At 45.2% G+C, this 26,141-nt stretch overlaps 1 protein-coding gene across 1 annotated transcript in view; it reads left to right on the forward strand.

Moving 5' to 3' along the window:
- The window catches only part of LOC138467625 (formin-2-like), a 629,879-nt gene that overhangs the window by 202,113 nt on the left and 401,625 nt on the right, over positions 1–26,141 (forward strand). Inside the window, exon 3 of the mRNA XM_069607785.1 lies at positions 606–756. Within this exon, the coding sequence (XP_069463886.1) occupies positions 606–756 (151 nt within the window). The remainder of the gene's footprint in view (positions 1–605; positions 757–26,141) is intronic.

Here is a 26,141-nt window from a genome sequence, read left to right on the forward strand (position 1 = left end):
TAGTCATACGGAGAGGACGAAGAGCGAAGGAACGACTGGTGGGCCTATCCGGACACCCAAGAGGCTTAGGAAGGAAGGTTATATTCCTGGAAAGCGGCCATTGAAGTGAAGTAACTCTCAGCAACTATCAATTGACTATAATTTCATTTGGTTAAGTTACAAGAATAAAGCACAATTTCAGCAACTAACCACCTGGTCCGACTCTTGATTCCTACAATGTATTAAGTGCAAGATAGAGTTGTAAGACCTTTTTGAAACTTTCATGTGAGAATGAAATCCTCTAGCCATAGAGATGTTCAACACAACTGGTAGCAAAAGGGCATGCATTTAATAAACATATGTTCCTTGTAATATGATCCGAGGCAAAGAAATGTATTTATTTTAGTGCCCCGAAAATGTGGAAGCATGTTAACTTTATTCTTTATTTCTAGGAGCTCTCGGCAATGAGCTTTTAAATGCTATATGAATGTGTTTTCCTATGTTTATGGGGTTCTGCATTCTCTGACCTTCTTGGTTCTTCAGTGTGCTAGTGGTTAGTTAGATACTGCATGAGGCATGTGAAATCAGTTCAAATAATGACAACATTCTTCTTGTTTTTTGAACAGCATGATCAGCTTTACACGTGGGCTGCTGTTAGCCAACCTACACACTCGCAGGATTACTTAGAGGGGCTGTTCCCTGGAAGAATCCATGCAGTATGGCCACCTTCGAAGCCTCCAGAGAAAGAGCAGCTGGGACTAGAATATACAGAAGCAGGTATGTGACTGAATGTCTGAGGATGCTTTAGAATCATACTGCCAGTTCCCACAAGATGTGGAAGAGCAGTGACGGCTCATGAATTTAGCTTTGATACACGTACATTAGGGTGTGACTACCAGTCCCATATTGCAGTGAGAGGGCGAGCCCGACCCTGCGCAGTCTGTAGAGGGTTCATTCTCCCACCAAGAAAAGTTAAAAAAAATAATGCTGAAAAGAGCATATCCTAGAATGGTTTCTAAATATATTGGCTAAAAACATGTTTTAGAGGCAATCATGAAGGGGAACCTGAGGGATGCCATTGCTTGTTATTATATCTATATTCATAAAAATTGTTAATTGTTGGGTGTAGCATTACTCTGCCTGTCACAATTATGCATTGTGACATTAATCCGCCATTAATAACCATGCTCACAATGTCTGATAGTCCAAGGGTGTTTAATAGACTTAATACAGCAGTTGGAATGCCTGTGGTTTCCTAAAAAGGGGTCTTTAGGGTCTAACATGTTCTTAGGGGGCCTTGGTGCTTGGGCCGTCCCCCTCTCTCTCAACTTCCCTGGCCCTTTTCACCTCCCTAACCAAGGCGTCCGTAACGGGAGGTTAGTACTTAGTATCAGGTGACCCCAACTTTCTCTTGGTCTTTTTAAGACTAAGTGTGGCTTCCCTAAGGTGTTGGTTAACTGACTCCCTAACTCTTCTTCTCCTTGCCCCGCTTAGTGTTCTTAGGGAATTAAGGATGGTGCCTCCTTCTGCCCGGCGTCACTCTTCCTCTCTCTCAGATACACAATCTCTCCTGGCCCTCCTCTACACTGGAGTCCAAGCTATTCACCTCCTACCACTCCATTATGCTCACGTCTCAAACTCCCCCCTTCCTAATGCCAACCTTTGATGTTACCGCTCCACCTGCTCAATTACTTCACTCTCTCTACCTCCTACTACCTTCATTACTATGGTCTCTACACAACCTCCTAGTCCGTACTACTCCTGCGCTGCTACAACCACCACTAACTCCTTTTACTACTCCTACTCCCCCCTACTAATACCACCACCACCACATCTTTTGTACTGCTGCCCCCTCTCCTCTCACTACCACTCTCTACTACTACTATTACTATGACCGCCTACCACTATCACCTCTCACTCCCACCACTACTCCTCTACTCTTGTGCAGTAGCACCTGAAGTATTTCAAGTGCCAGATGGGATTATCAATACATTATCTCAGGCCCAAATTAAAGGAAACACTCAAAGAATATGGAAAAATACAACTTTATTATCAGCTCAATAAAGTAGGGAAACCTGGTGAACAAACAGGTTGGGGCTCATTCATTCTCGAAGCATTTCAATTACACAAAAGGCTTTATACCTCAATGTACGTCAGCTATGATGTCATCCCACATGGCAAACAGTAAAAACCTATTGAACGGAGGGATTGGTTAGGAGAACATATATACCTATAGCTTATTTAGGGTTAGTACCATGATTGGCTGCCCTTTATCAAGTAAGCACCCCTAACTGCGTATAATACAGATAATAGCAGAATAACAGCAGCGGATTGGCTTCTGCAACAATGTTGAATCCATCATTACATAGGCCCTCATGATTGGTTAGCATCCTCTGCCAATCTTGGACATTCTGTTCATTAGCAGCACGTAAGCAAAACGAAACCCAGGTGTGGGTAACGAAATCAGACAACTGCCCATTAGGCCCATTCGCCTAACATCTCTCAACAGTTGGACCCTAAGCCAGGGCTTCTTCTTTGAAGTTGGCCTTGCTGACTGTTCTCTTCTTCAGAACTTTAAAGGGAGTAAAGGTACATTGCTATCTTCGTCTGGAGCTTAATGAATAGGCCTTGTTTTCTGGTCAAGCACCACCTGTGAGGAGACCATGATTTTGTCCATTCCGACCTTCTATTTAGTGTTATTTGATTTAATTATATTGGGTGCTATTACTCCTCTTGGCCTCTGGAGACTTGGTTTCTCCGTCTTGCATATGCTTTCTGCATTGTTAATTGTTCAATGCTTGGTGCTTGCAAATGTTCACTCCTTTGCTTAATCTAAGAGAAATATGTTGTGCATACATGGCTTATCCTTTTTGCCTCCTTCCGCACCCTGCAATTGCTTCTTGCTGCAGCATCCTTGATCCTAAGCCAAGCACATATTCTTTGTTCTTGCACAGAGCTGTATTCCAGCACCTGTCAGCTCTGAAGCCTTGGTCTCTCTCCTTCAGGCTTCTCACACAGAGTCGACGTCCATTTTCTCATCATGGCTGCTTTACCCATGTTATATTTTCTACTGCAGCAAACTTCTATATGTCTCATCTACTTTGCTTTTCTGCATATGATTTCATTATACTCGCATATATGTTCACTTTGTTACTTCAGTTACATCTTCATTCTTTAAGTATTCGCATATCGTTTCAGTGCGTCCTCGTGTCTTCTCTTTATGACTCTACACTCGTCAAATTGCACTTATAACTCTTCTATGTGCAATGGTGTCTGCAGACATCCTGCACCACGTTAGTTTGAGGGTACATCCGATACGGTTGTCTGAGCGCATAACGTCTCTCATATCTTCGATGCAGCACTGGGATGATAACTGGTGTCATGCACAGTGTCTTCTTGTTCTTCCAATATGACAGAGGCGAGGGGGTGGGCACTATAGATGATGTGTACATCTGCCTCTATAAATTCTTCTCCTTCTCCACTGTCTCCTTACTTCCATGCACAGATACTCCACAGAGCCCTATCTCCAATAGCTTCCATACTCCTGTTGTGCTCTTCTCCTCTGTTCTCTCGGGCGACCTCGGCTGCCTGCTGTCCTCACCCAACTAACACACACTCAACCATTCACACACACACCTTCATAAATACCCGCCACCTCCCAGGATTGGTTACTTACCCTGTCCAGTGACTTACATGTCTCCAGGGGGTGGGGAAGGGGACGGGCTGGGAGGCTTCTTAAGGGCTTTTAAGCTCTGCCCCCTTTCTCAGACTTTCTTACTGCATTTCTGGTTTGAAGCATGTAATGGGTCACAGGAACCAGTCGATCGTTTAGGCCTCTCTGGAGACCTACGCTCATTTCAATCCCTGGTGGTTTAGTGGGTTGTGCTCCTCCTGTGCTGGCTCCATTCGGGGACGCCATGTTGACTTGAAGAGTCTCTGCAGTGTCCCTTCTTGCGGTCAGTCTTGTGCCGCTCAGTGCATCCCTGAGTGCTGCACATTCTGCTGCAACACGGACCCTGACTCCGGCTTCCTCCCTGCTCCGGCCTTCCTGTGACAAGCCCGCTGTGGGCTTCGCAGGTAAGTAGGAAGGGGGGATCTGCCCACACTAACATAATGGGTCTATCTTCATTGTCACGTATTTGGGATACGACTGCTCCCAGGCTGACTCCATAGTCATCTGTTTGCAGGACAATTTCTTGGTTAGAGATGGGCATAATTAAAACTGGACTCTTACAGAAGTCTTGCTTCAATTCCTCCAAGGCGGCTTGGACTTTGGGATCCCAGTGCAAAGTATTGGGTTGATCTTTGGCCAATGTGTCAGTAAGAGAGGCTTCTTTTCCTGAGACGTTTGCAATGAAACGCTGATAGTATCCCAGAGAAAGGCGTGAATATCCCCCTTGTTCATGGGTTGTGGGGCATTCTGTATTGCCTCTACCTTATCTTGTTCAGGCAATACTTGGCTGTTTCACACTTGAATCCACAGATACTTGAACAAAGCTTGTGCTAGATGACACTTAGCTGGGTTGGCCGTTTAGTGGGCTTGACGTAACTGATCACAGATGGCAGTTAAATGAGCAAGGTTTTCAGGCAAGGTATTACTGAAGATGAATATATCTTCCATATAAGCGCCTGAAAATTCTCAACACAGTGCGAGAATCTGATCCATCACCCTTTGGAAGGTTGCTGGAGCTCAATGTTAAACCAAAGGGCAAAACTGTGAATTAGAGCAGTATTTCTGGAGTGGAGAAGGCTGCTTTCGGTTTGTCGGCCTTTGTTTCTCCCTGCTCCGGCATTCGCTGTTCCCAAACAAGGCCTTTGCAGGTAAGAAGGAGTGGGCGGGGCCTGCCCACACACACTTGAGAACCGACACAGCAGGTAAGGTTTGGGCTCTCTCCCCCTCATGACAGGTCCGTGCCCTGTCACAGCATATGTACAAATTTTGGTGTATTTGCAGTTGTTGGACATATTGTTTGTTTTGAGGGGGAATGTTTGTTGTACTGTATATGTGTTTAAGTAAAGGTAGTCATATCTAAAGTCACATTCAGACAATGCCCTGTAATTGCAAATTTTGTGTCTCAAAATAAAATAACAAGTTATTTTAGAAGTGAATAATATTTTTTTGTGTGTGCTATAGATTATTGAAAACTTTGACACAAAAAACAATAAACAATACACATATAATTAAAACAATAGATAAAAACTTGATTAGATTATTATATGTATTTATTTATTGTTAATTTAAACAATAAATACCAGGAAGTGGTTTCTAAGCGCTGAATCAGGATTCGAACCTGTGTTGTGCTGCATTTGTTGCCCCTGAGCTATCCTTCCTCCCCGACAATAACAGTTGAAGTGAATATCAATTTAGAGTTATCTTTTCATCTAATAAAGCGTGTGTGCTTTTAATACATTTGACCAACACAATTAATAAAGAATGTTGATTACCATTTAAATGTCCTTCTCAAAACACATCCGTTTTATGTAGCCCCTGATTTCCGGCCCTGATCTGGGGCAATGGAGCATGCACCAGCCTTAACCCAGATCAGGGGCAATCCCCATGGGAACCACCACCGCCACCCACCAGGCCAGCTGGATAGAGAGATGGGCTACACCCTGAGTTTTTACCTTACGCCTTCATTAGACACTGACAGCAAGAAGGGACACCGCAAAGACTCTTCAATTCAACATGGCGTACAGGAATGGAGCCGGCCCAGGAGGACCATAAACTTTCATTAGACACAGACAGCAAGGTGGATTTTATAGGGATCTCCAAGGAGACCCCTCTTTAATATTTATAAAACACATTTAAACCTTTAAAAATAACATTCTTAACTTATATTTCCCTTATGCCCCTTTGGGTGAGTTTTTCCTTAAAAGGGATCGGCTCTGTCAGCCCACTCTTCCTTAAAGTTAGAGGGGTCACAGGGAGACCCATGGGGTGGGATTGACACAATAGGCCCCCTGCCTAATAACTTGTACCACCACTGAGTTGCGAGGCCAGAGGATGGCCTATGTGGGTGGTTCCATCCCCTAGGCAGCTTCGGGCAGGTTGTCACTTCCATCACCTCCCTCTGGGGTCCGCCAACTAGAGCATCATAAAAACCACATGCTCAAAAAATTTCTCAGAAACCAGGCAAGAAGCAACACTGTTTATTACATCTGGGTGACCACAAATCAAACAGAACAGTGGGTTAGCTCTGATCGAGAGGCTGTTGACTGAATGGACTATGAACAGCAGTTTTATAACAAGAAATACAATAGTCGGAAGTCAGGAGAAACACTTCCAAGTTGGAGGATTTGTTTTTGCTGTGGCTCAGAGGCATTTCATTGGTTTGCACTCTCCTCCACCTCCTTAATAGTTACATTAATTAGTGAAAGGGACATTAGAGCAAACAGATCAAAACTTTCCCATCACCACACCTCTCCATGTGGTACCACATTTTATTCACAACCCACCTCAGAACATCTTGTTATTGATGAAGCGACATTTGTGCTGATCGCCTGAACTTTAATATACTGCCATTGGTCAGCACCATAGAGAACGGGACACAAGACATCCTGCAGCTGGTGGGAACGTGGAAATTCTCAAGATACCTGTTAGATAATGACCTTCGCTGACTCCCTGGTGGATACTTTGAGGGCTGGCCCCCTCGTCAGGGCTTAGGAACTTACCATCTGATTGGTCCTCACAGGAGCGCCACTCCGTCCAGTGTTCCTTTCCCACTGCTGCCTACTGATGGGTCTCAGTTGTCATGTGACTGGCACACTGGTACAAAGCCACCCTACCCACTACCGTGCAGTGCGGCTTGTTTGGCTGACCGCCCTGCAGTTACCTCACCCAGTTTCGGTTGTCTTAATTCCCATATGACAAGTAAATTCAGTCACCTCCCCCCATTGCACATTCCTATCGTTGTGGTCATGTGTTTTAAATTGAAAAGGTCTCAGATCCAGCCCGCTCCAAGGGATTTCCCACTATGTGTATTTGTGATTGTGCTATTTTGTCCCTCCCCTCCTTTAGCTAATCATAGAGCAATGTGTTGACCAAGTTTACATCCAATTTATTGTTACCCCCTACCATTCCCTGTGAAGTCCTTTATAGAGTGTGTCTGTGGCTCAGAGTATCTGTGTTATTCCCCATGTGGCCACCTCCACCGTGCGTCTTCTTTAATCCCGCGTAGTTGGTAGGTGCGTCCCCCTATCTGGCGCTGAATTAGCACCTTTAACACAGGTTACAACCCTCTAATTCCTTCTACATCCTATAAATAGAGCCTACATAACATTCCCTGAGTTAGCTCCTCTACTTAACATTCCTACTAGTTATAAATATGTGCAATACCCTACTTAACATTAACACTAAACATTATTATAACTATTAATATGCATTTCTATATAAAAATAAAACTGCTGCAGTCAGCCACCCCATTACAGTACCTTCTTGGATCTTTCTGAGTGAGGCCCTGCCCTTGATGATGCTGTGGCCCGGCCCCACTGTTCTTTCTTCTGCGTGGCCCCATCCGCCACATTGAGCCACCCAAAATTAATGCACACATGACCTGCACCTTAAAAAGTCTGTGGGTGGCCCCCCATTCACCACTGTTATCTTCTTTGGTGGTCTCATGCCCAGGCCAGCCACCCATGATCACTATCGCACCCCCTAGCCCATCTATGTCTCCAGGGTTGCCCCCATAGCCTGGGGGGCCACCCACAGTCACTGCCATATGCATGGCCCCTCTGCCATCTTCTGGGCGGCCCCATGTCCTGGGGAGACACCCATGTCACTGTGCGCCCCATGGTGCCATCTTGGTTCCAGCCGGTGGCCCTGTTATGATGTGATATGGCATTTATAGCGTGCATGTACACAAGTGTTTCTAGGCTTGAGAAATGTTGCCATGAGAAATGTTGCCATGAGGACGCTGTCATGTTCACCGCCGCTCTCCAGTGCATACTCATGGGTCCAGCCCCTCTGTTTGCTGCATCTATGAGACGCAAGGGGTGAACCACGTAATCTTCACCGGGGCCATGATGGCGGAGCAGCCTGGGCACTTCTCTCTTCACCTGGACTGCTCCAGCAGCCTAGGGCTTTGCTTCATCTGGGCTGCTCCTATGACCAAGGCTTTCTACACTGCCCCACCCACCAAGGGCTGGGCGGACTTCCTCTGCGTCTCTTCACCTCCCAGGCTGCCTGACATATACGGCTCGGGAGGACTTTCTGCACTGGACCCATCCCGACAGGCCATGGGGCAGTCCGTCAAGGGCCACATCGGTGTTGCCCAGTTGTGGCCACACTCCACACCTGGCCCGGACTGGGCAGCTCATCTTTCTTCATCCGGGGCAGCATCATGCAGGCTGCCTGGGGCCTTACTGACAACAAGCCCATCTGGTCTGGCTCCCAGGAAGGCTGTCACCTGCCACGGCCCGTGGGTGCCCAGGCTGTTTTAAGCATGGGGCCAGGCCACAGTTACTAAGCCAGGTTGCCCATCACTCGCCACCCAGCCACACAATATCATGAAGCCCTGGGGAGGGAACTCGAGGTCGCAGCACCCCCAGGAAGCAGATTTCTTATTTTCTTCTATCACTGCCTCTTCTCTCCCTTCTCTAATCGACTTTTTTTTCATTTTCCGTAACTGTTTCATCTTCCTTTTACTTCTAGAATGTTCCCTGTACAGCCTATTCTAGGGCAGGGAAGTTCAGTCTCTTTGTTTTGCTAGGGTGCAAAAGTAAGACTAGGACACAATGTTGGCATGTCTTTGGCTAGAAACCTTTATTATACGAAAAAGGGTTGGAGAAATGCCTCTGTCAGTAAAACTAAGAGGGGTGTTCCTGCCTCTAGGTAAACTAAGGAAATTGTCAGAATGTCCAAATTCTAAAGTCGGTCACTGTTGTGTCTCAAAAAACCTACTTCTGTTCCTAACACTAGTAACCGAAACCAACTGTGCAAGGATGATCTCTTCTTAAAGTAAAGTGTTCTGTGTAGATCCAACCAACAGAAAAGTTCCCAGTCTCTTGGGTAATCACAAGTGGCAAAAAAAAAGAATTGCTTAAAACTGTATGACTCCAAGATTAGGGTCCTAGTCCTTTCCCCTAAAACCCTAATTGTGGGGTTTTCTCTCCTTTTGGGTCCTTCCAGGACTGCACTTTCCTTTTGGGGCCTCTCCGGCCTGTACTCACTTAACCAAATGTCAATAGGCAGTTCACAGGAATACATTTGTTATGCTTATCTTATTTATTCCACCAACATGGCACATTCCTTTTGGCCAAGTGCAAGATCTGTTTGCACAATATATTCTTCACTTATTTTGGGTGCGGGTCTGAGACTCACTATGTTTCGAATTGCTTGGTTTCTTTGTTGCCAAAAAAATGTCCTCTCTTGGACTGTCCCTCTTTTGGGTGTGAGTCCCAGACTCGCACTATAACTGCTTGATTCACTCTCCTGCCAAACAATTATCTTTTTCATGCACTGCTTGTTTGGGTGCGGGTCCCAGATTTGCACTATTGAAAACCGGCTTGGTATTCTATATTGCTTGGTTTACTCTCCTGCCAAGCAACAGTCCCAACAGAGATGATCTCTTTTTGGGTGCATCGTCGTGTTCGGCAGCGCTTTCCTGACGTCTGCTTCTTCCCAGCGGGACGTCCTCTCCCCCGGGCAGTCTGCTGGTGCTCTGGATGCCTGGAGGTTCCATCCGGCAGGAATGCTAGCAGTCCTTGCTTCTGGTACATCACCCGCATTCTCCTCCTCTGCTTTCAGCTTCCCTCCTGCTCGCTCTCGTCCCTTTTGCCGCTGCATGGCTCACCGGTTTCCTCCTCAGAGGATAGTCCTTCCTGTGCATTTCAGCGATGGAATATGTAATCTCCCGTGCTGGAAAAGGGGAGTGCTCTAGGCTAATAACGTTCTTTGAGATGCTAGAACGCTCACTCTACTTCTCCATAGTGATCCTTGGACTCCTGGTCATCTTCTTCTTCTCAGTGCATGCCATAGAGTCAGATGTAATACCCCTTACATTGTCTAAGGTTTGAATCTTGTCAAGTATATTAGGTTGACTAACCTGACAATAACAGAAATTGGCTGTATCCACAGAAGGGAGAGATGAACATTGGAGAAGGGTTTAGGTGTACTAACGTGGGGGCATACCGCGTTCTCTGAACATGGTCGTCCCTAATCCCATAAGGGGTTTCCTCCCCCATTTGATCCTCCCCCAGTGAACCACCCACTGGGATATCAGACGGCAGAACCAACAATACCATTTGCTGGTATACTACCGGATGAACTGTCGTGATACTGGCAAATTTATAATAACCTCCATGGTCTTCATTTTGATAATTTGAGCTTAAAATAAAGTGGGCTTCATTGTTTGCCTAAAAAGAATATTCATTTACAGAGGCTTATCATACAGTGGTAAGCCCAAGTAAATTAAATGCTAAAACACAGAGGTTTTTCATCAATAAACCAGGTATTTTTCCTTGGCATAAGATTACAACCCTGTCAATGAACCCTGTAAACTAATTTGAGTGGGGTCAAATAACATAATAGCATCGGAAAAATATAGTGAGGCTATATACAAAGGACCGACCTTAGGTGGAAACGCTCTCACTTCGCCTATGATGCATTTAGATCTGAAAGGTTTAGGTTGAAAAGGCATGGTGCCAGAATGCAACCCTGTCCTACAGCTATAAATGTCTGGATCTGACCAGAACAGGATCCACTTGAGTTGATTCGCACCTGAATAGATCTAGTATGATGTAGCTCAATTATCAATTTGAGGTGCTTTCCGGGAAACCCCATAACCACAGCATGTACCATAACATCTGATGATCAGCGCAGCCAAAGGCGGATGTTAAGTCCACACAAGATAGACACAGGGGAACACTTTCCTTAATCTATGCCGGCTGCTGAAGAGTTTTTACTAAAAAGCCTATTTGAAATGTAAATACTGTCCCTCTCTGAAGCAAAAATCTTACTTGTGAAATCCAGAAGTGTAATCCAGCAATAATTATGTGGGTTGGAATTATCCCCTTTCCTACAAATTGGGATTACATAACTGAGTCTACATAACTCAGTTGCCAGGTGAGGGGTAACCTACAGCTAGTGGCTACATGTAGAAATAGGGAGTGAAGAAGCCTTGCTCCTTCCATTGAGCTAGGGACTTTGATTCAAAAAGTGTCTCTGTATGTGTAGTTGACCTAAATGTATTCACATAATACTCTGACCAGATTTCAGCTGAGATAGGGTTAACCTGAGAGTGCTTATAATAAAGGTTATCCAGGTTTTTGATACACTTCCACAAATTGCAAGAACGCTTAGAGCAACTCTCTTTCAACATTAAATGTCTATCCCCTAAATTCATAACTATTTTATGGGACTTGTTCCATTTTATATAGGATTTTTTTAGTTGATATATAAATCTGGTACACTCGGAAGGTCTGGATCAGTCATTAATCTTCTAATGGTCCCATGATACTCCTTTTCCTTCTAGGCAACATCTGGATCAAAGACTTGTAGTTTAATGCCACCCTCTTTCTCATCCTTCCCCTTTTCTCCCCTGATGAGGTCGCTAAACAGGTCCGATCTATGAAAGCCTTGTCAAAACAGGTTCATCCCTGTTCCTCTAAAACCATCAAGGACCACATTGATACCCTCGCTCCGGCCCTTGCCGATTTCTGCAACCTTTCCTTTGCCTCAGGATCCTTCCCCTCCCCTCTGAAGCACTCCCTTGTGCATCCTCTTCTCAAGAAACCCACAGCTGATCCTACTTGTTCAGCTAACTATCGCCCAATTTCCATGACTCCCTTTTTGGGTAAACTCCTTGAAAAGTTGGCCATTTCTCAGCTAAAGCTTCAATCTGATTCTGTTGGTTCTCTCCATTTTTATTTATTTGCATTTATGAAGCGCACATAGTTGCCCTGGGGCATCGAGGCGCTGTTACAGCAGGCTTAAGATTAAAACATGGGATAGGAGTAACATTCGGTTGCATTAATACATTGATAGGCAGTACAAAGATCGAAAGGGTCAGAGAGTTATGCTTTGCTGAGGTTACAGTGCAAGCATATCTTTGCATAGTTATACATTAGCGGAATAGAAAGGTTTTTAGGTTTTTGCGAAAGGTGGTGTATGATTTCTCATTCCTTAGTGCAGTTGGTAGCACATTCCAGTTTTTGGGTGCGAGGTGTTGGAGGCTGGATCCTCGAGCTCTGGATCTTTTGAACGTGAGAACATGGATCTGGTTGGCACGGTGGGCTCTAGTGGGTCTGCTGGAAGTGTAGAGGGTGATTCTTTCTGCGAGATAGGGTGGGGCATCTAGTGTAAGGCATCTATGGGAGAGTGCATTCCTTAACCGGTAGCCAATGGGCATCTTTCCTTGCTTGAGAGATGCGTTCCCTTTTGGGGATGTTCAGCGCTGCCCAGAGCGAATTGTTTTGCGTGGTTTGGAGTTTTTTTTATGTTGTTGACAGAGGTGCCTAGGAGGAGGGCATTACAATAGTCCAGCTTAGTACCTATTGTGGCTCTGGCGATGGATAGGCAGTTTTTGGTGGAGAGAAAGGGCTTAACTGCGTTGATCACTTTGGTGGTGAGCGCTGAGGAGGAGGCTATGGCGCTGACTTGGCGGGACATGGATAGAGATGAGTCTAGGTGTACACCTAGGGTTTTGACAGTCTTGGAGACTGTGATGGTGGAATTGTCGATGTTGAAGGAATTGTGTTGCGAGGGGAGTTTTTTGAGAGTTTCACTGGTCCCTACTATGAGGATCTCAGTTTTATCCCCGTTTAAGCAGGGGCCGTTTGCAGCCATCCAAGCTTGAGTGGCAGTGTAGATTTTGGTTAGGGCTGTCACATCTTCTACATATGTGCCAGTTAGTGGGAGTAGTACTTGCGTGTCGTCAGCATAGTTGGTGTACGCTATGTTGCGACAGTCGAGATCATTGAAGAGTGGAAGGGTAAAAATATTGTAGAGAGTAGGGGCAGTACAAGAGCCCTGGGGGACTCCGCAGTGGATGATAGTCGGGGTTGCCGAGGCAGTGTCTGAGAAGACCTTCATGAGTCTACCATTTAGGAATGATGCCACCCATGCGATAGCTTCAGGTGAGAAGTGCGCTTCATTTTTTAGGTGCATGCCTAGGATATCATGGTTAACAAGGTCAAAGGCGGCGGACAGATCCAATAGGAGGAGTGCCGGTTTGCCTTTGTCCATGATGTCTCCAAGTTGTATTTTTAAGTCGAGTAGGGCTGACTCTGTTCCGTGACCTGGACGGAAGCCTGACTGTCTTTTGCCTAAGATATGGTTGGTTTCAAGATATTCCTGGATTTGCGTATAGGCAACTTTGTCCAGGTTCTTGAGCAGGATGGGGACGGTGGTAATAGGTCTGTAGTTATTAGCCACTTCTGGGTCAAGAGTTGTTTTTTTTCGAAGAGGGCGTACCCAAGCTTCTTTTAGGCTGTCTGGAACTGTGTTGGTGTTGAAGGAAGCATTAATGAAGGATTTGAGGAAGGGGGCGAGTGTTTCATTACAGTCTTTGATCAGACTGGCTGGACATGGGTCTCCTTTGCAGTTGGATGGTTTGATCTTGTTCATTATATCAATAACTTCCTGTTCTGTGACTTTCCTGAATTTGAAAGGGGTTATAGGGGTTTTGGCGGGGGAGTATTCTGTGCTAGGGGGGAGCAAGTGGTTGGTGATGGAGGTAGATATGGGGTGCTGTGATAGGTTTTTGTGGTGCTCCTTGATTTTTGCTTGTAAGAGTTCAATTTTATTCAATAGGGCAGATTGAATGGAGTTGCACCAGGTTTGGTCTTTGACAATGTCTTGTGATTTGGTGGCTGGTGTGGTGAGTTCTTTAAAGATGGTGAAGAGCTCTTTGGATTTGGAGCTAGCATTGGTGATCCGTTCGTTGTAGGAAGCTGACTTGGCTGTGATTATGGCTTTTTTGTATTGGGAGGTGATTTTTTTGTAGGAGGATAAGGTGGCTGGGGGTGGGGGGGATTTCTGCCAAGTGTTCAATGCTTTTCTTTTCTGAGAGCGGAGTTCTTTAAGTTCAGGGGAGAACCATGTGTTTGAGTGTTTCACTGTTTTGGCTTTTTTTTTCTGCAAAGGGGCGATGGTGTCAATGGCAGTACTTATGGTGCTCTTGTAGATATCTGCTAGCTCTGACGGGTCGGAGGACTTGAGATCTGTTGTGAGGATGCTTAAGTGTGGTAAAATCTTGTCTTTGGTAAGATTTTTGGCGCATCTTGCCAGGGCTGGGGGGCTAGGGTTGGGCTTTTTGGTGTTAGATACGGCAGGGATGAAGAAGTGAATGATATGGTGGTCTGACCAAAGAGTCGGGTGATGGAGCTAATGTCGATGTGACAGTTGTGGTCAGCTACCCAATCGAGGATATGGCCTTTGTTGTGTGTGGGTGCGGTTATTTTTTGGTCAAAGCCTAGTTCCTTTAAGGCTAGTGAAAGAGATTTGGCTGGCTTATCCTTTTTGTCGTTGTATCCGGGGTTAAGTTCACCTAAGAGGATGCTTTTGGGGGTGGGCTTAAGATTTTCTGATCGTCGATGTAGGAGGTTCTCGTGGAACTCCAATAGTGGGCCTGGTGGACGGTAGACGATGTTGATGGTGACGGTGGAGTTGGGGGAGAGGGTGATTTTTATAGCCAGGTCTCGGTGATGGCTAGAATGTCTAGGTCAGGGTTGATTAGGAGTTTGTGAATTTCGGTGGCATGGGCTGGGATGGACCTAGCGTTGATGAGGGCACATTGTAAATTATGTGGTGGCTGGGATGGGGAGGGGGTGGCGTTGAGCGGTGCAGGTGAGGCATTGATTTGTGTGGGTGGGAATGGTTCAGCCGAGCGGGCGGATGTTTCTGTGGTTTTGGGTGAGTTGGGTGAGGCTTGGTGGGTGATGCTCGGGTATCTTGAGCGGAGACCCAGGAGTTGGTTTCTGATGTTGGTGGGTCTAGTGTATGATATTGTGTTGGGTGGCGGGTGAGTAGCTGTGATGTTGCTTCTTGTGAAGAAGGAGGGTAGGAAGTATGTAGGGGGAATGTTGCAGGGGAATGTAGAGGGGGGAGTTGGTGAGCTGGTTGATTGAGGGAGAGGCATAGTGCGTACAGGTAAAGAAAGGCTATGATCGGATGGCAAGGCCGCTAGTTGCTGGGAGCGGCAGTCAGAGAGGGGTGCAGCTGGATGCAATACAGGCAGGTGCAAGATGTAGCAGACAGATCAGTAGATGAACACAGGGGTGGGTGCAGCTAGGTGCAACCAAGGTGCAAAGGGGGGCAGCAGTTAATAGCATACATTGGCAGTCAAGGCAGGCGCAAAAAGTGGCAAACAAATCAGTATAAGCAGGTCGTGCAACCAGGTGCAATGAGCAGCAATCAAATGCATTCAATGGCAGTACAGGCAGGTGCATGAGGCAGCATTAAATAACAGTGTTGGCACGAGGGGGGTGCAGCCAGGTGCAGCGTGCACCAGTCAATAGCCGAGTCAAAAACAGTTGTCAGATGAATGTTTTTTTAGCAGCTGCTATAGGCCGTGGGCTTATGTACTATTGGTGGTGCATGTGAGGGATAGGAGGCAGTTTATGGCCATAGTTAGGGCGCTTGTGTGTACAAGGAGCAAAGAAGCCGTGCGCTAGTGGGCTAGTAGCAGATTGCCAGGTGGTCAGGTTATGCACGTAGGGCAAAGATCAGGGTAGGCATTTTAATGAGAGAGAAGCGCGCACGGCATACTGATACGTGGCTTACCCATTGACATCATGAGCTGGGTGGCGATGTTAGGCAATCATGGGACAGCAGCTCATCCATGCAGGCGCTCGCCTGTGGGGGCCAGGGGGTCTGGCAGACGGCAGAACCGGCATGTAACAGGCAAGGAACAGGCATCAGCCTTGCATCCGTGGGCCTTGGGAGGAGTGGGCCGGCTACTCCTGCCGGCGGCCAATCAGGTCGTATAAAGTGAAGGCGTCAATCGGCTACAAGTTATGGCTGTTGTGGGCCTGGTTAGGCTCTTGGGGCACACAACAAAGAACGGGCGGCCATCTTGGAGCGTGATGGATCCCTATGTACCTGAATACAGAAGAAGGTACTGAGGTTCCCAGTTCAGCTGTATTAGGCAGACAGCCTAATTCTTCTTCCCTGCAGCAGTGCTGCTTCTTTACTGGAGGCTCTATTGCTTTTGCGGGGTGATTTCTCTGATGCGGGCGCAACTCACATAGCGCTGCCACTATATTTGGCGTGGGTCAGTGTGGCTTCAGCCAGGGTGCCCACTGCTCCTTCAGGGGCTAGACCTGGTCGAGGAGCTCCTGCTCCTGGGCTGGGTGGGTGGCATGACCAGCAGTCTGGCTTCATAGCTGCCAGAAGCACGGAAACTGCTCTCCTGAATATCTGTGAAGATCTGCTCTCCAACCTTGACTCTAACATTGCCTCTGTCCTCATCCTACTTGATCTCTCTTCTGCCTTCTACACGGTCAACCATATCACCCTGCTCAACCGTCTGCGTGATAACCTGGGTATCACCAGTCCGGCTCTGGCCTGGCTGACCTCTTTCCTCTATAATTGACCCTCCGAGGTCCAACTTGGGTCCTTCCTATCATCTATTTCCCTCTCTACCTGTGCTGTTCCTCAGGGGTCTAACCTCTTGCCCTGGCTTTTCAACCAATACCTGGCAACTCTCGCCCACTGCATTGCCATTTTCTGCTCAAATGTCCAGTGCTACACTAATAACACTCAACTCATCTTCAGGCTGCCCTCAGCCACCTCCTCTCCTTCCCTCATATCAGATTTCCAACTGCCATTCTAAATTGATGTGCCGCCAATGATCTTTGTCTAAATGCTAACAAGACTGAAATCCTCCTCATCGGTACACCTTCACCATCCTTGCCCCTTATTCTCTGGCCGGCCTCCATTGGCCCTCCTCCTACCCCTAATGCGAAGCTAAGAACTTCAGGGTCATCTTTTACTCCACACTTTCCTTCTCCGCCCACAATTCTGACGTCTCTAAAAAGTCAAACTTCTTACTGCATCTCCTCAGAGGTACTCTGCCCTTCCTCACTGTCTCCCAAGCTCTGGTTCGCTCTAGATTGGACTATTGTAACAGCCTCTTTCTAAATCAACCTGCCTCTAGTCTCCGCCCTTTACAACTAATCCAAAACAGGACTGCAAGACTTGTCCTTGGCCTCAAACCCTGGGATCGTATCTCTCCAGCTCTAAAATCCCTTAATTGCTCCCAGTGGATGCAAGGATTGCATTCAAAACCCTTTGCATTGTCCACATGGCTTTCTGGGGCCTGGGTCCAAAATCCCTTCAACTATCCCTCTGTAAATACCTCCCGTCTTGAGCTCTTCGCTCCTCTACCTCTAACTCCCTCAGGGTCAGTCGTTTTTCAAAGAAACGAGCTGGGGTAGATCTCTGTCTTCGGGTGGGGCCTCCCTCTGGAACAACCTCCCTCCCACTCTGAAACTTGAGGAGAACCATCTCCGGTTCCGGAAGCACCTCAATACCTTTCTCCTTGTTTTGGCCTTTAACCCCCCCTTCTTCCCTGCTGATCTGTTTTTCTCTCAGCACTGTGAACCTGGCCACTCTCTGTCCTCCTGGGCCCAGGTACCTGCTCACCCTGCCACCCTCCTGCACTGCCTCTGGGCCATCCCTTGCACTGGGGTCTGTATCTGTACCCATACAGACCTCCACCCCCTGTCTTTTCTTCTGCACTTATCCGACATACCCTGTCGGCTATACTCAGCACTTGCCACTGGCTGGCTGCACTACCACAGTTTATTGCCTTTAATATTTATTTATTTTATTTATTATTATTTATCTGTTTCTTTTCTGCTCTGCACTTTCCACTTCTCCCCCCTTCCTGCACCTTTCCCTTTCCCATGCACTTGCGCGTTCTCAATGTCACTGGTCCTAGTAAGATCGTTGTTTTGTTCTCCCTTGTTCCCCTGCCTTACCTTGTCGCGCTCTGAAACACTTGTGTATGAGCGCGATATAAAGAAAATATCAATTCAATTCAATGAAGTTCCCTTTCTTCAATGGGGGAATCCTAGAAATAAAAATGCGTGCTACATGGTCCACCAATTCCTTGTTTAAGTAGTAAATTGAGAGAGTCGTGGGGTAATCAGAAATCCCCAACTCATTTAGGCACTGCCATAACAATTTGTTGTATTTAGCATTATTATACGGCGACCACAGAATTCGAGTGCCAGCATTGTTTATATAGAGATAAAATTATGCCTGAGACTATGGGCAAATGCTCGATATGCAAATCTAAACTTAGAAACAGACAGACATGGCCGCTAAAATTAGATTCAGCAATTAAAATAGAATTTACATTCTGTAGTGAAGAAATAGAATAAAAAATATCATCCATTTTGGAAGAAATAGTTCCTCACCTCCATGTCGGACGACTAGGTATATTACCTTTAACAATACTGTTCAATTTATTTAATTGCCAATAATCCATTAGATCTACCCAATGTTAGTTTATAAATTATCAATACAGGAAGAATCAGGACAGTAACAACTAAAATCACCAGTGATAATGATGTAATCAGAACCTGAGGCATTATTCCTTGTAGTTAAAAGTTCACCCACAGCATGATGAAGAGATTCTTCCTTAACGCGAATAGGATTCCAATATATGTTAATCAGAAATAATTGGTTTACCTTTTCTTTACCCTCGTGACCCAGCTAATACTTACTGCCATAATTGTCAGCAATCTCGATGTCAATATCCCCGCTTCCCTCTTCAACCTCCTCACCTGTTGAATCAGAGTCCTCTTCAATAGATCTGAGAGTTCGATGCGCTCTGTAGTCCTTTTCTTTTTTTCTTTGTTGCGGATATCTCACACAAGAAGAAGCCACAGTGAGAACGATAGGAACGCCCTGACCGTGACCCCCTCCCGGGAGAGACCGGAAAGGGGAAAAAAGCCAAGTGTAGGCAAAAACCCCAGGAATTCACAATGGCAGGTGGGAATCCTGATGGAGATTGTAGCAGTTGAACTCAACGGAAATCCGCAATTCTCAGTAATTGAAAGCGAGGAAGGAATAACAGGAAACAGGAAGTGTAGAAAATGAAATAACTCCCACAACAAATAAAACGGAAAAAACTGCAAGCAAACAGGATGGTTAATAAACCAAAGAATAAGAAGAAAAATATAGAGAGAAAGGACCCGGGAATCAGAGCCTAAAAGGACGAGGAGGAGTAGAGAGAGGAAAGCTCAGCAGAGCCAGAATACAGCGTACAGCAAACCGCGGCAGCAAAAGAAAGCACAGCTGACTGGAAGGGTTGCAGCGCACAGAAGGAAGATAGGGTGTGGCTTAAATAACGCCACGTTCGCTTAAGCGGAGAAAGACTAGACTGTCAAGTGGATGACGTGAAAGACATGACAGGAATTAGGAAGTGCGTAATCGGAATCGGGGCCACAGACGCCAGGTAGGAATGCGTCGCATGACAATAATATAATCTAAGTCCAATTTTGATTTACTCACAGTGGTCCCCATTGTATTATCGATACATATAGTTAGGCCACCAGAAGGGCAGCCTTTACGAGCTTTTGTTGCTTTTTTAAAACAGTAGAATAACCATCAATATGGGGGATCTCAATCAGCCATACTTCTTGTAGCTTAAAAACTTTGAAGTTTCTTAGATCAGGGAATTTGGAATGGGGATTTAATAAAAACTGGAGTAGCCACTTGAGTACCAGGAAGTTATACTTATATTCTTATTATTAAGGATTGTAAGAATTAATCTGACTGTTGTCTTTACATGTTAGCAATGGTCATTATTTAAAAAATTCACCTACGTGGGCTCTTAATTTAATTTGTACAACATATTTTTTCCTTACTGGGGGCCTAGTTAAATGAGGACACCCCCCCGTTTTAGTACAAGTTAATGCTACCGACTTCATGGGTCTAAAATTAGCACATGATATAAATGAAAAAAACATAAATTCACAAAGATAAAAATGCTTCAGTTTCTTTTAAGATAAGATTATAAATTAATTATGATGTAACATGGAACCACTACCTGGTGTAAACAGTCGTCTTCTACAAACTCGACTTGCTTTGTACCCTGGGATTCAAGTAAACATAAAGCAGGAATCAAAGAGAACAAAGGAAGAAGAGTAGAACGATTTAACAGATTTGTATCGGGTTCCTTGAACATCTGTTCAAAACCTAATTTCAAAGGCTCAGCTGAACGAATAAACTTCTTAGCAGGAAATATGCTTTTCCCTGAATTAGACAAGGAGGGTATATTGTCCCCCGTCATCTTCTATTGTGAGGTCCTTGGTGGTTGTTGTTTTAGCATTAGGTATTACCTGAAGGTGAGGCAAGAATGGTCTTTTTACAGGTTGCTCCATATTGAAGCTTGCTGTAAATAGACAATTAGAGTGTGTTTTTTGTTCCATTTCTTTTTCGCTGCTTTTTTTCAAAATCTCTGAGAAATGTTCACCTTGTCCACAGTTTCCAGCTTATCTTCTCCTGCTAGAATGATATTATGAAGTGATTGAAAAACTATAGTATGAAAATATTTGTGAGTAGATTTTTTAAAATATTTTATAAAAGGTTTAAGACTTTTTAACTGATACGAAAAAGTAAAAATCCTTCCTGTATTATTTGCCAAAGGCGCTCTTTTTTTAGGAGGGGAAAAAAGATTTAGGAGGGGAAAAATAACTCTTTGAATAATCCACTCAATTTGAAATGAAATCCAATTATTAGGCACAAGAGAACGTTGTATTTCTTCAGGAGGGTACATCATTTGTATTTTAATGTATATGCTTAGATGTCTTCTTCCCTTTTGTGCATAGTCATGGTGTTAATGTATTATTTCAACTTTCTGGAGCTGTTCTCACTTTTGCACCAAATACAGCCTTTGTGTTACTCATGTATCCTGTTCAGGGATCTTGTCACTTTTAGGAATATCACATTACATTTATATCTCATTTGTGCAAATGGTGATTCACTGTATACAACACAAACCTTTTTTCAATGGATGAAACTGTAAATGTTAGCCTTTTTGCTGCAAGACCTAAAGGCACTGCATGATAGGATTGGATCATTGATCAGCGTAGCTTAAATACTATTGCAAACCTCACAATTAAGCAAATCATTATCACTGCAATAGTGTACTAAAGATACATAACATACACTTTCTTTACATCAAATGATAGTGCTTGCTATGTGATATGTTTAACTTTAACAATGTATCTATTGCAGTCAGTGAACACGTTGACATGTATTAGATTAGGAAATAAAGGTATTTTAGAATAGGGTAAGTATGGATAAATTGGAGTTTATGATATTATTGTATTCCAGTGTTTCTCATATTCTAGCTTAATCTGAAAAATTCCCTAATCCGCTTTACTTTGTGTTTCCTCTCCACACTTATAGTACCAGTTCCAGGCTCATCACCACAGTGACAGTGGTTCAAAATTATGGGTTAGGCCAAAATGTCTGAGGTTAAAGGTCCGAGCACCAAAGGTCCGACCCCCATTTGTTCGCATAGATATATGTGGGGGGGGGGTAAAAGGTGATATAAAATGTATAGGTGTAAGGTGTGGGGCTGTGGGGGGGGGCTCCCCCACATATATATGGGCGGGGGGAAAGTCGGACTTTTGGTGGTCGGACTTTTAAACTCAGTCATTTCACACAGATCCTAAAATGATTGGGATGAGTACCTTAACTAGTTCTTTCTGGGGAAACTGCATGTACCATTAACAACCGAGCATTCTGATGAAGGCACTCTGGTCGTGCCCAAGCAGCACCCGGTACCACAAATTTTCTATGATCAAGTGCTCTGTGTAATACTTCACATAACACTTCACTAGTAACAAGCGTGCCACTTGTTTTGCTGCCAAGTTCACCACAAGCAAACTTGGTTGGCCTACTTTTTCAAAATGAAAATTAATTTGATTGATCATACATACATGTCATTTCTGCCATGTGAGCCCTGAGTCATAGTGAACAAACGTTCTCATGTCCACTCAGTCCCATAGAGAAGAGTGCACTTAAGAAATGAGTGCTTCAAGTGCCTCCTGGTTGCCACTGTGCTCTGTGTTCTGGTGTTTCCCACATGTTCATTTGAAGAGAACATTAAATGAAGCAACAACTATATTAAAGCACTAATGGTCCCATGACCGACATCTCCCAACTCAAAATCTGTTGTTTTCTGATCCACACAGTCTTTCACGCTAGCATTCAATGGTGACAATGAATACTGTAATTGGGCACTTTCCCAGTTGGATTTGCTTTGTGCTTGCTGCACTGGGAATTGCCAACAACAGATATGGAAACATGCATGCACCCCAGTCTCTCCCATTACCCAAATGTCAGGAGGGATCACAGACGGTAGAATTACAATAATAGTTTACAATCAGTGACACGTTCTTCCAAATTCGAGCTGTTGGGTGATGTCCTTAACCCACATCCACATCCAAAGCATTGGTTGCCAAGGCCCTTGGACTCACTAACCATGTCGATTCAAGGGTATAATGGTCACTTGTTGACAAACTGGCATGACAAAAGACAAGTACTTTTCAGTTGACTGTTTGCTGATTGTCAGCGTTTCAGTTTAATCTTAATATTTGTGGAAGTTGTATTGGATTTTCCATATTGTTCTATTCGTTAATTATCCAAATGGTGCAAGTTCTGGTTCCTTTCCCAGCGTTTGTACATTCCATATATATATTTTTATTTTTTTATTTTTTTTATTTACGTATTATATAGTTAGCAACAGCAAACTTTTAATACATTTCATCACAACATAAAACAATCTCTAACAAGGAAAAAACAAAACCTTAAACTTAAAAATCGAATACAGTCAGTGTTTTCAGCGTGGGAGGGTGGGCAGGGAGGGGAGGAATGTTGGGGAGGGTTGAGCCGGTATGTTTATGTTTCTGGAATGAGTGGGGGTAATGTTGGAATCCGTATATGACAGCATCGTCGGGCACTCTCGCTCCCCTTTCGGAGATTATATGACACGACCACTGGGTGGGTTATCGGTAGAATCGGAAAACGACTCATGAAGCCCCTGTAGGGATAACAAGTAGCTGCAACGTAGGGGTACGGACCTCTGCTGTGAGTTCTAAAGATGACTTGGAATATAAGAGGGTTCACTAATCAAAAGAAAGTCAGATTGATTGCTAATTATACGAAGAACCACTCTGTAAATATTTTGTGCCTACAGGAAACACACTTGACACGTGATGGTAGGCTTCCCATCATCCCGGTTGGGGAATACATAGGTACAGCTCCTCATTTACCTCGCATTCAAGTGGAGTGGCTACATACATACACCAACTGCTGGGATTTAAGCTCCATTAAGAAATCGGAGATGAAAAAGGGCGCTACCTTTTCTTAGCAGGAGAGGTCGCCAGGTTGAGGATTGTTATTGTTAATAGCTACGCTCCAAATGTTAATAGCCCAACTTCTTTCAACACTATGCCAACCACCTGCATAAATTCCCAGACTGCGAGATCATTTGGGTGGGAGACTTTAATGTTGCACTCTCCTTGGATTTAGATAGATCCTCCAAGGCCCAAATCGTACTCCCTAAAGCGGCTGGGAAGTGGGCGACCATAGCAGAATACCATGGTTTATACGATGCCTGGCTCCTAGCGCATCACACTGCCAGGGAATACTCCTTCTATTCAGGTGTGCATGGTAGCTCCTCTTGGATAGGTTATGTTATGAACTCATCGCAGCTGACCAGGAATATTGTTGAGGCTAAAATACTTCCTGTACCCTCTCCGATCACTTGCTGGTAATGTTTTCCTTCTCTGGTCCCCCACAGCCCCACAAATATCTGCGCTGGTGCTTTAGGGCCCATGCGCTGGGAGACACTGTCTTCCATGAAGGCATTACACAGGACATTCAGACCTTCGTTGAGGATAACGCAGGGTCAAACCCAGTTCCAGGGGTGTTGTGGGAGGCCTTTAAGGTATGCCTGAGGGAATGTTGCATATCCAGAGAGTGGGGACGTATGGAAAGCGCTGCTTAGATCAATAGCAACACTTGAAGAAGATATCAAGAGTTTGGAGACACAACAAGGGGAGCATGGCACCCCTGCCATTTGTGATCAACTCAGACAAAAAAGGGAGGATATGTCCCTCCTGGCGTGCAAAGAAGAGCGTTTTCTAGGGGACCCCATTGCGGCCACGAAATATGGTGAGGGCTATCACCCCAGTCGAACATTGGCCTGGGCTGTAAAGCATGAGCATTGCCTAGACGCCATCATACAAATTGAGGACCGGGATGGGAACCCCACCAGGGACCTTGCCAGGATTAATGAGATATTGCACAACTTTTATGAGCAATTACACACTTCCCAGACGACTGCCGACATGACACCATTACACAATACTAGGATAGGATCGCGCTGAGCTGGCTGGACCCAGCTTAGGGCGGTGGACTAAATGAACCCCCCTCCGATGAGAAATTTTGCAGGGTGATTCTCTAACTCCCCAATGGTAAAGCCCCGGGCTTAGACAGGATCACGGCTGAGCTATATAAAGAATATGTTGATCTCCTAATTCCTCACTTGCGGAACATGTATGAATCAGCTTGTGTCTTTGGGTGTCTTAACTGAATCCACCAGAACTGCCCTGGTAACAGTGTTAGTGAAACCAACCAAGGATCCACTAAAATGCTCCTCCTATAGACCATTGTCATTGATCAATGGCAACAACAAAATCCTAGCAAAACTACTGGCCGATTCGGATCCTGCCATATATGCCTGCATTGGTCCTCCCTGATCAAGCAGGCTTTATCCCGGGTAGACCCACTCAGAATAATCTGAGATGCCTATTTTCCCTCATGCACAATGTAAATCCTGACGTCCTGATTGCAGTGGCTTCCCTTGATGCTGAGAAGGCCTTCAGGCTGACCTATCTCAAATGGGTTTAGAGTGACGTTTTATACAAATCAAATTATGTCAGACTACATAAGGCTGGCCAGGGGCACAAGGCAGGGTTGCCCCCTGTGCCCTATCCTCTTCGCCCTGGCAATTGATCCACTAGCCTGCTGCCTCAGGGGGTATCACACCCACAGGGGTGTCATGATTCACTCACAGGTTTCCATAATTTCATTGTATATAGATAACATGTTGCTGTACTTTAAACATCCCCAACCAAATCTACAACCACTAGTTCAGGTGATCCTCTGGTTTGGGGCCCTTTTTGGGCCTAAAAATAAACTGGTCCAAGTCAGAGGTGCTCCCGCTGACCCCAGTGTACGGCAGGTGGATGCGGGTGAAGTGTTTAAATGGTGCGCATGTGGCATTCGATATCTGAGTATTCTGGTCACCACTTCCCCAGGCGAGCTATTCACAAAATACTATATGGTGGCTCTTGAGAACTTGGAGCACAAGATGGAGGTGTGGTCTCTCTTTCCCATATCACAGGCGGCTCGAGTATCATTGGCCAAGATGGTGATCCTACCGAAAATTCCTATACATATTTAATAATGTCCCATCCTGGCCCTCTGTGAGCTTTTGGTCCCGGCTTAGAAGTATGATGATCCATCTTGTGTGGGCCGGCAAGCAGGTAAGGATATCATATGACATCTTGGCCCTGCATTACAAGAGGGTAGGGGGCTTGAATAGCCAGATCTATTTATCTATTTCCTAGCAGCTCAGTTGCAATACTCAGTATGGTGGTGGACTCCGACGATGACCGCCCTCATGTTGCACTCAAGAGAGAGAGAGAGAGAGATTGCTCACCCGAATTATCTCAAGGGATTGCTGTGGGGAGAACCCAGGAGGGTGGAAAGATCAGAGGTTTAGCCGTTGGAGATCACCGGTAGGATCTGGAATCAACTACATCAAATCACGGGGCATGGGGCGCATTACTCACCATCGTTTGCCTCTATGCAGTGCAGGGAATCCCACTTAGTCATGAAAAGTTTTTCCATATTCACTTTGAAAGACTAGGGGTCCACACACTAGGCGATTTGATACGGGAGGGGGAATTCATCCCCTGGGAGACTCTTAAGGAAAGGGGGAGTGGACTGCGATAACTATGCTGCTGTGTTTCCGTTTAAGAGAGGTATACAAAACAAAATAGACTGCCTATCCACACATACGCAGCATCTCTCCGGTACGCCAATATGTTATTGCCCCATTGAATGCCAGGAAATTGGTATCTTCTATCTATAGAAATATTAGATCACAGAAAACGGATAAACTGGCTAA

The sequence above is a fragment of the Ambystoma mexicanum genome, chromosome 4q (assembly GCF_040938575.1).
Source record: "Ambystoma mexicanum isolate Mex_15411 chromosome 4q, UKY_AmexF1_1, whole genome shotgun sequence".
In the NCBI taxonomy this organism is placed as follows: Eukaryota; Metazoa; Chordata; class Amphibia; order Caudata; family Ambystomatidae; genus Ambystoma; species Ambystoma mexicanum.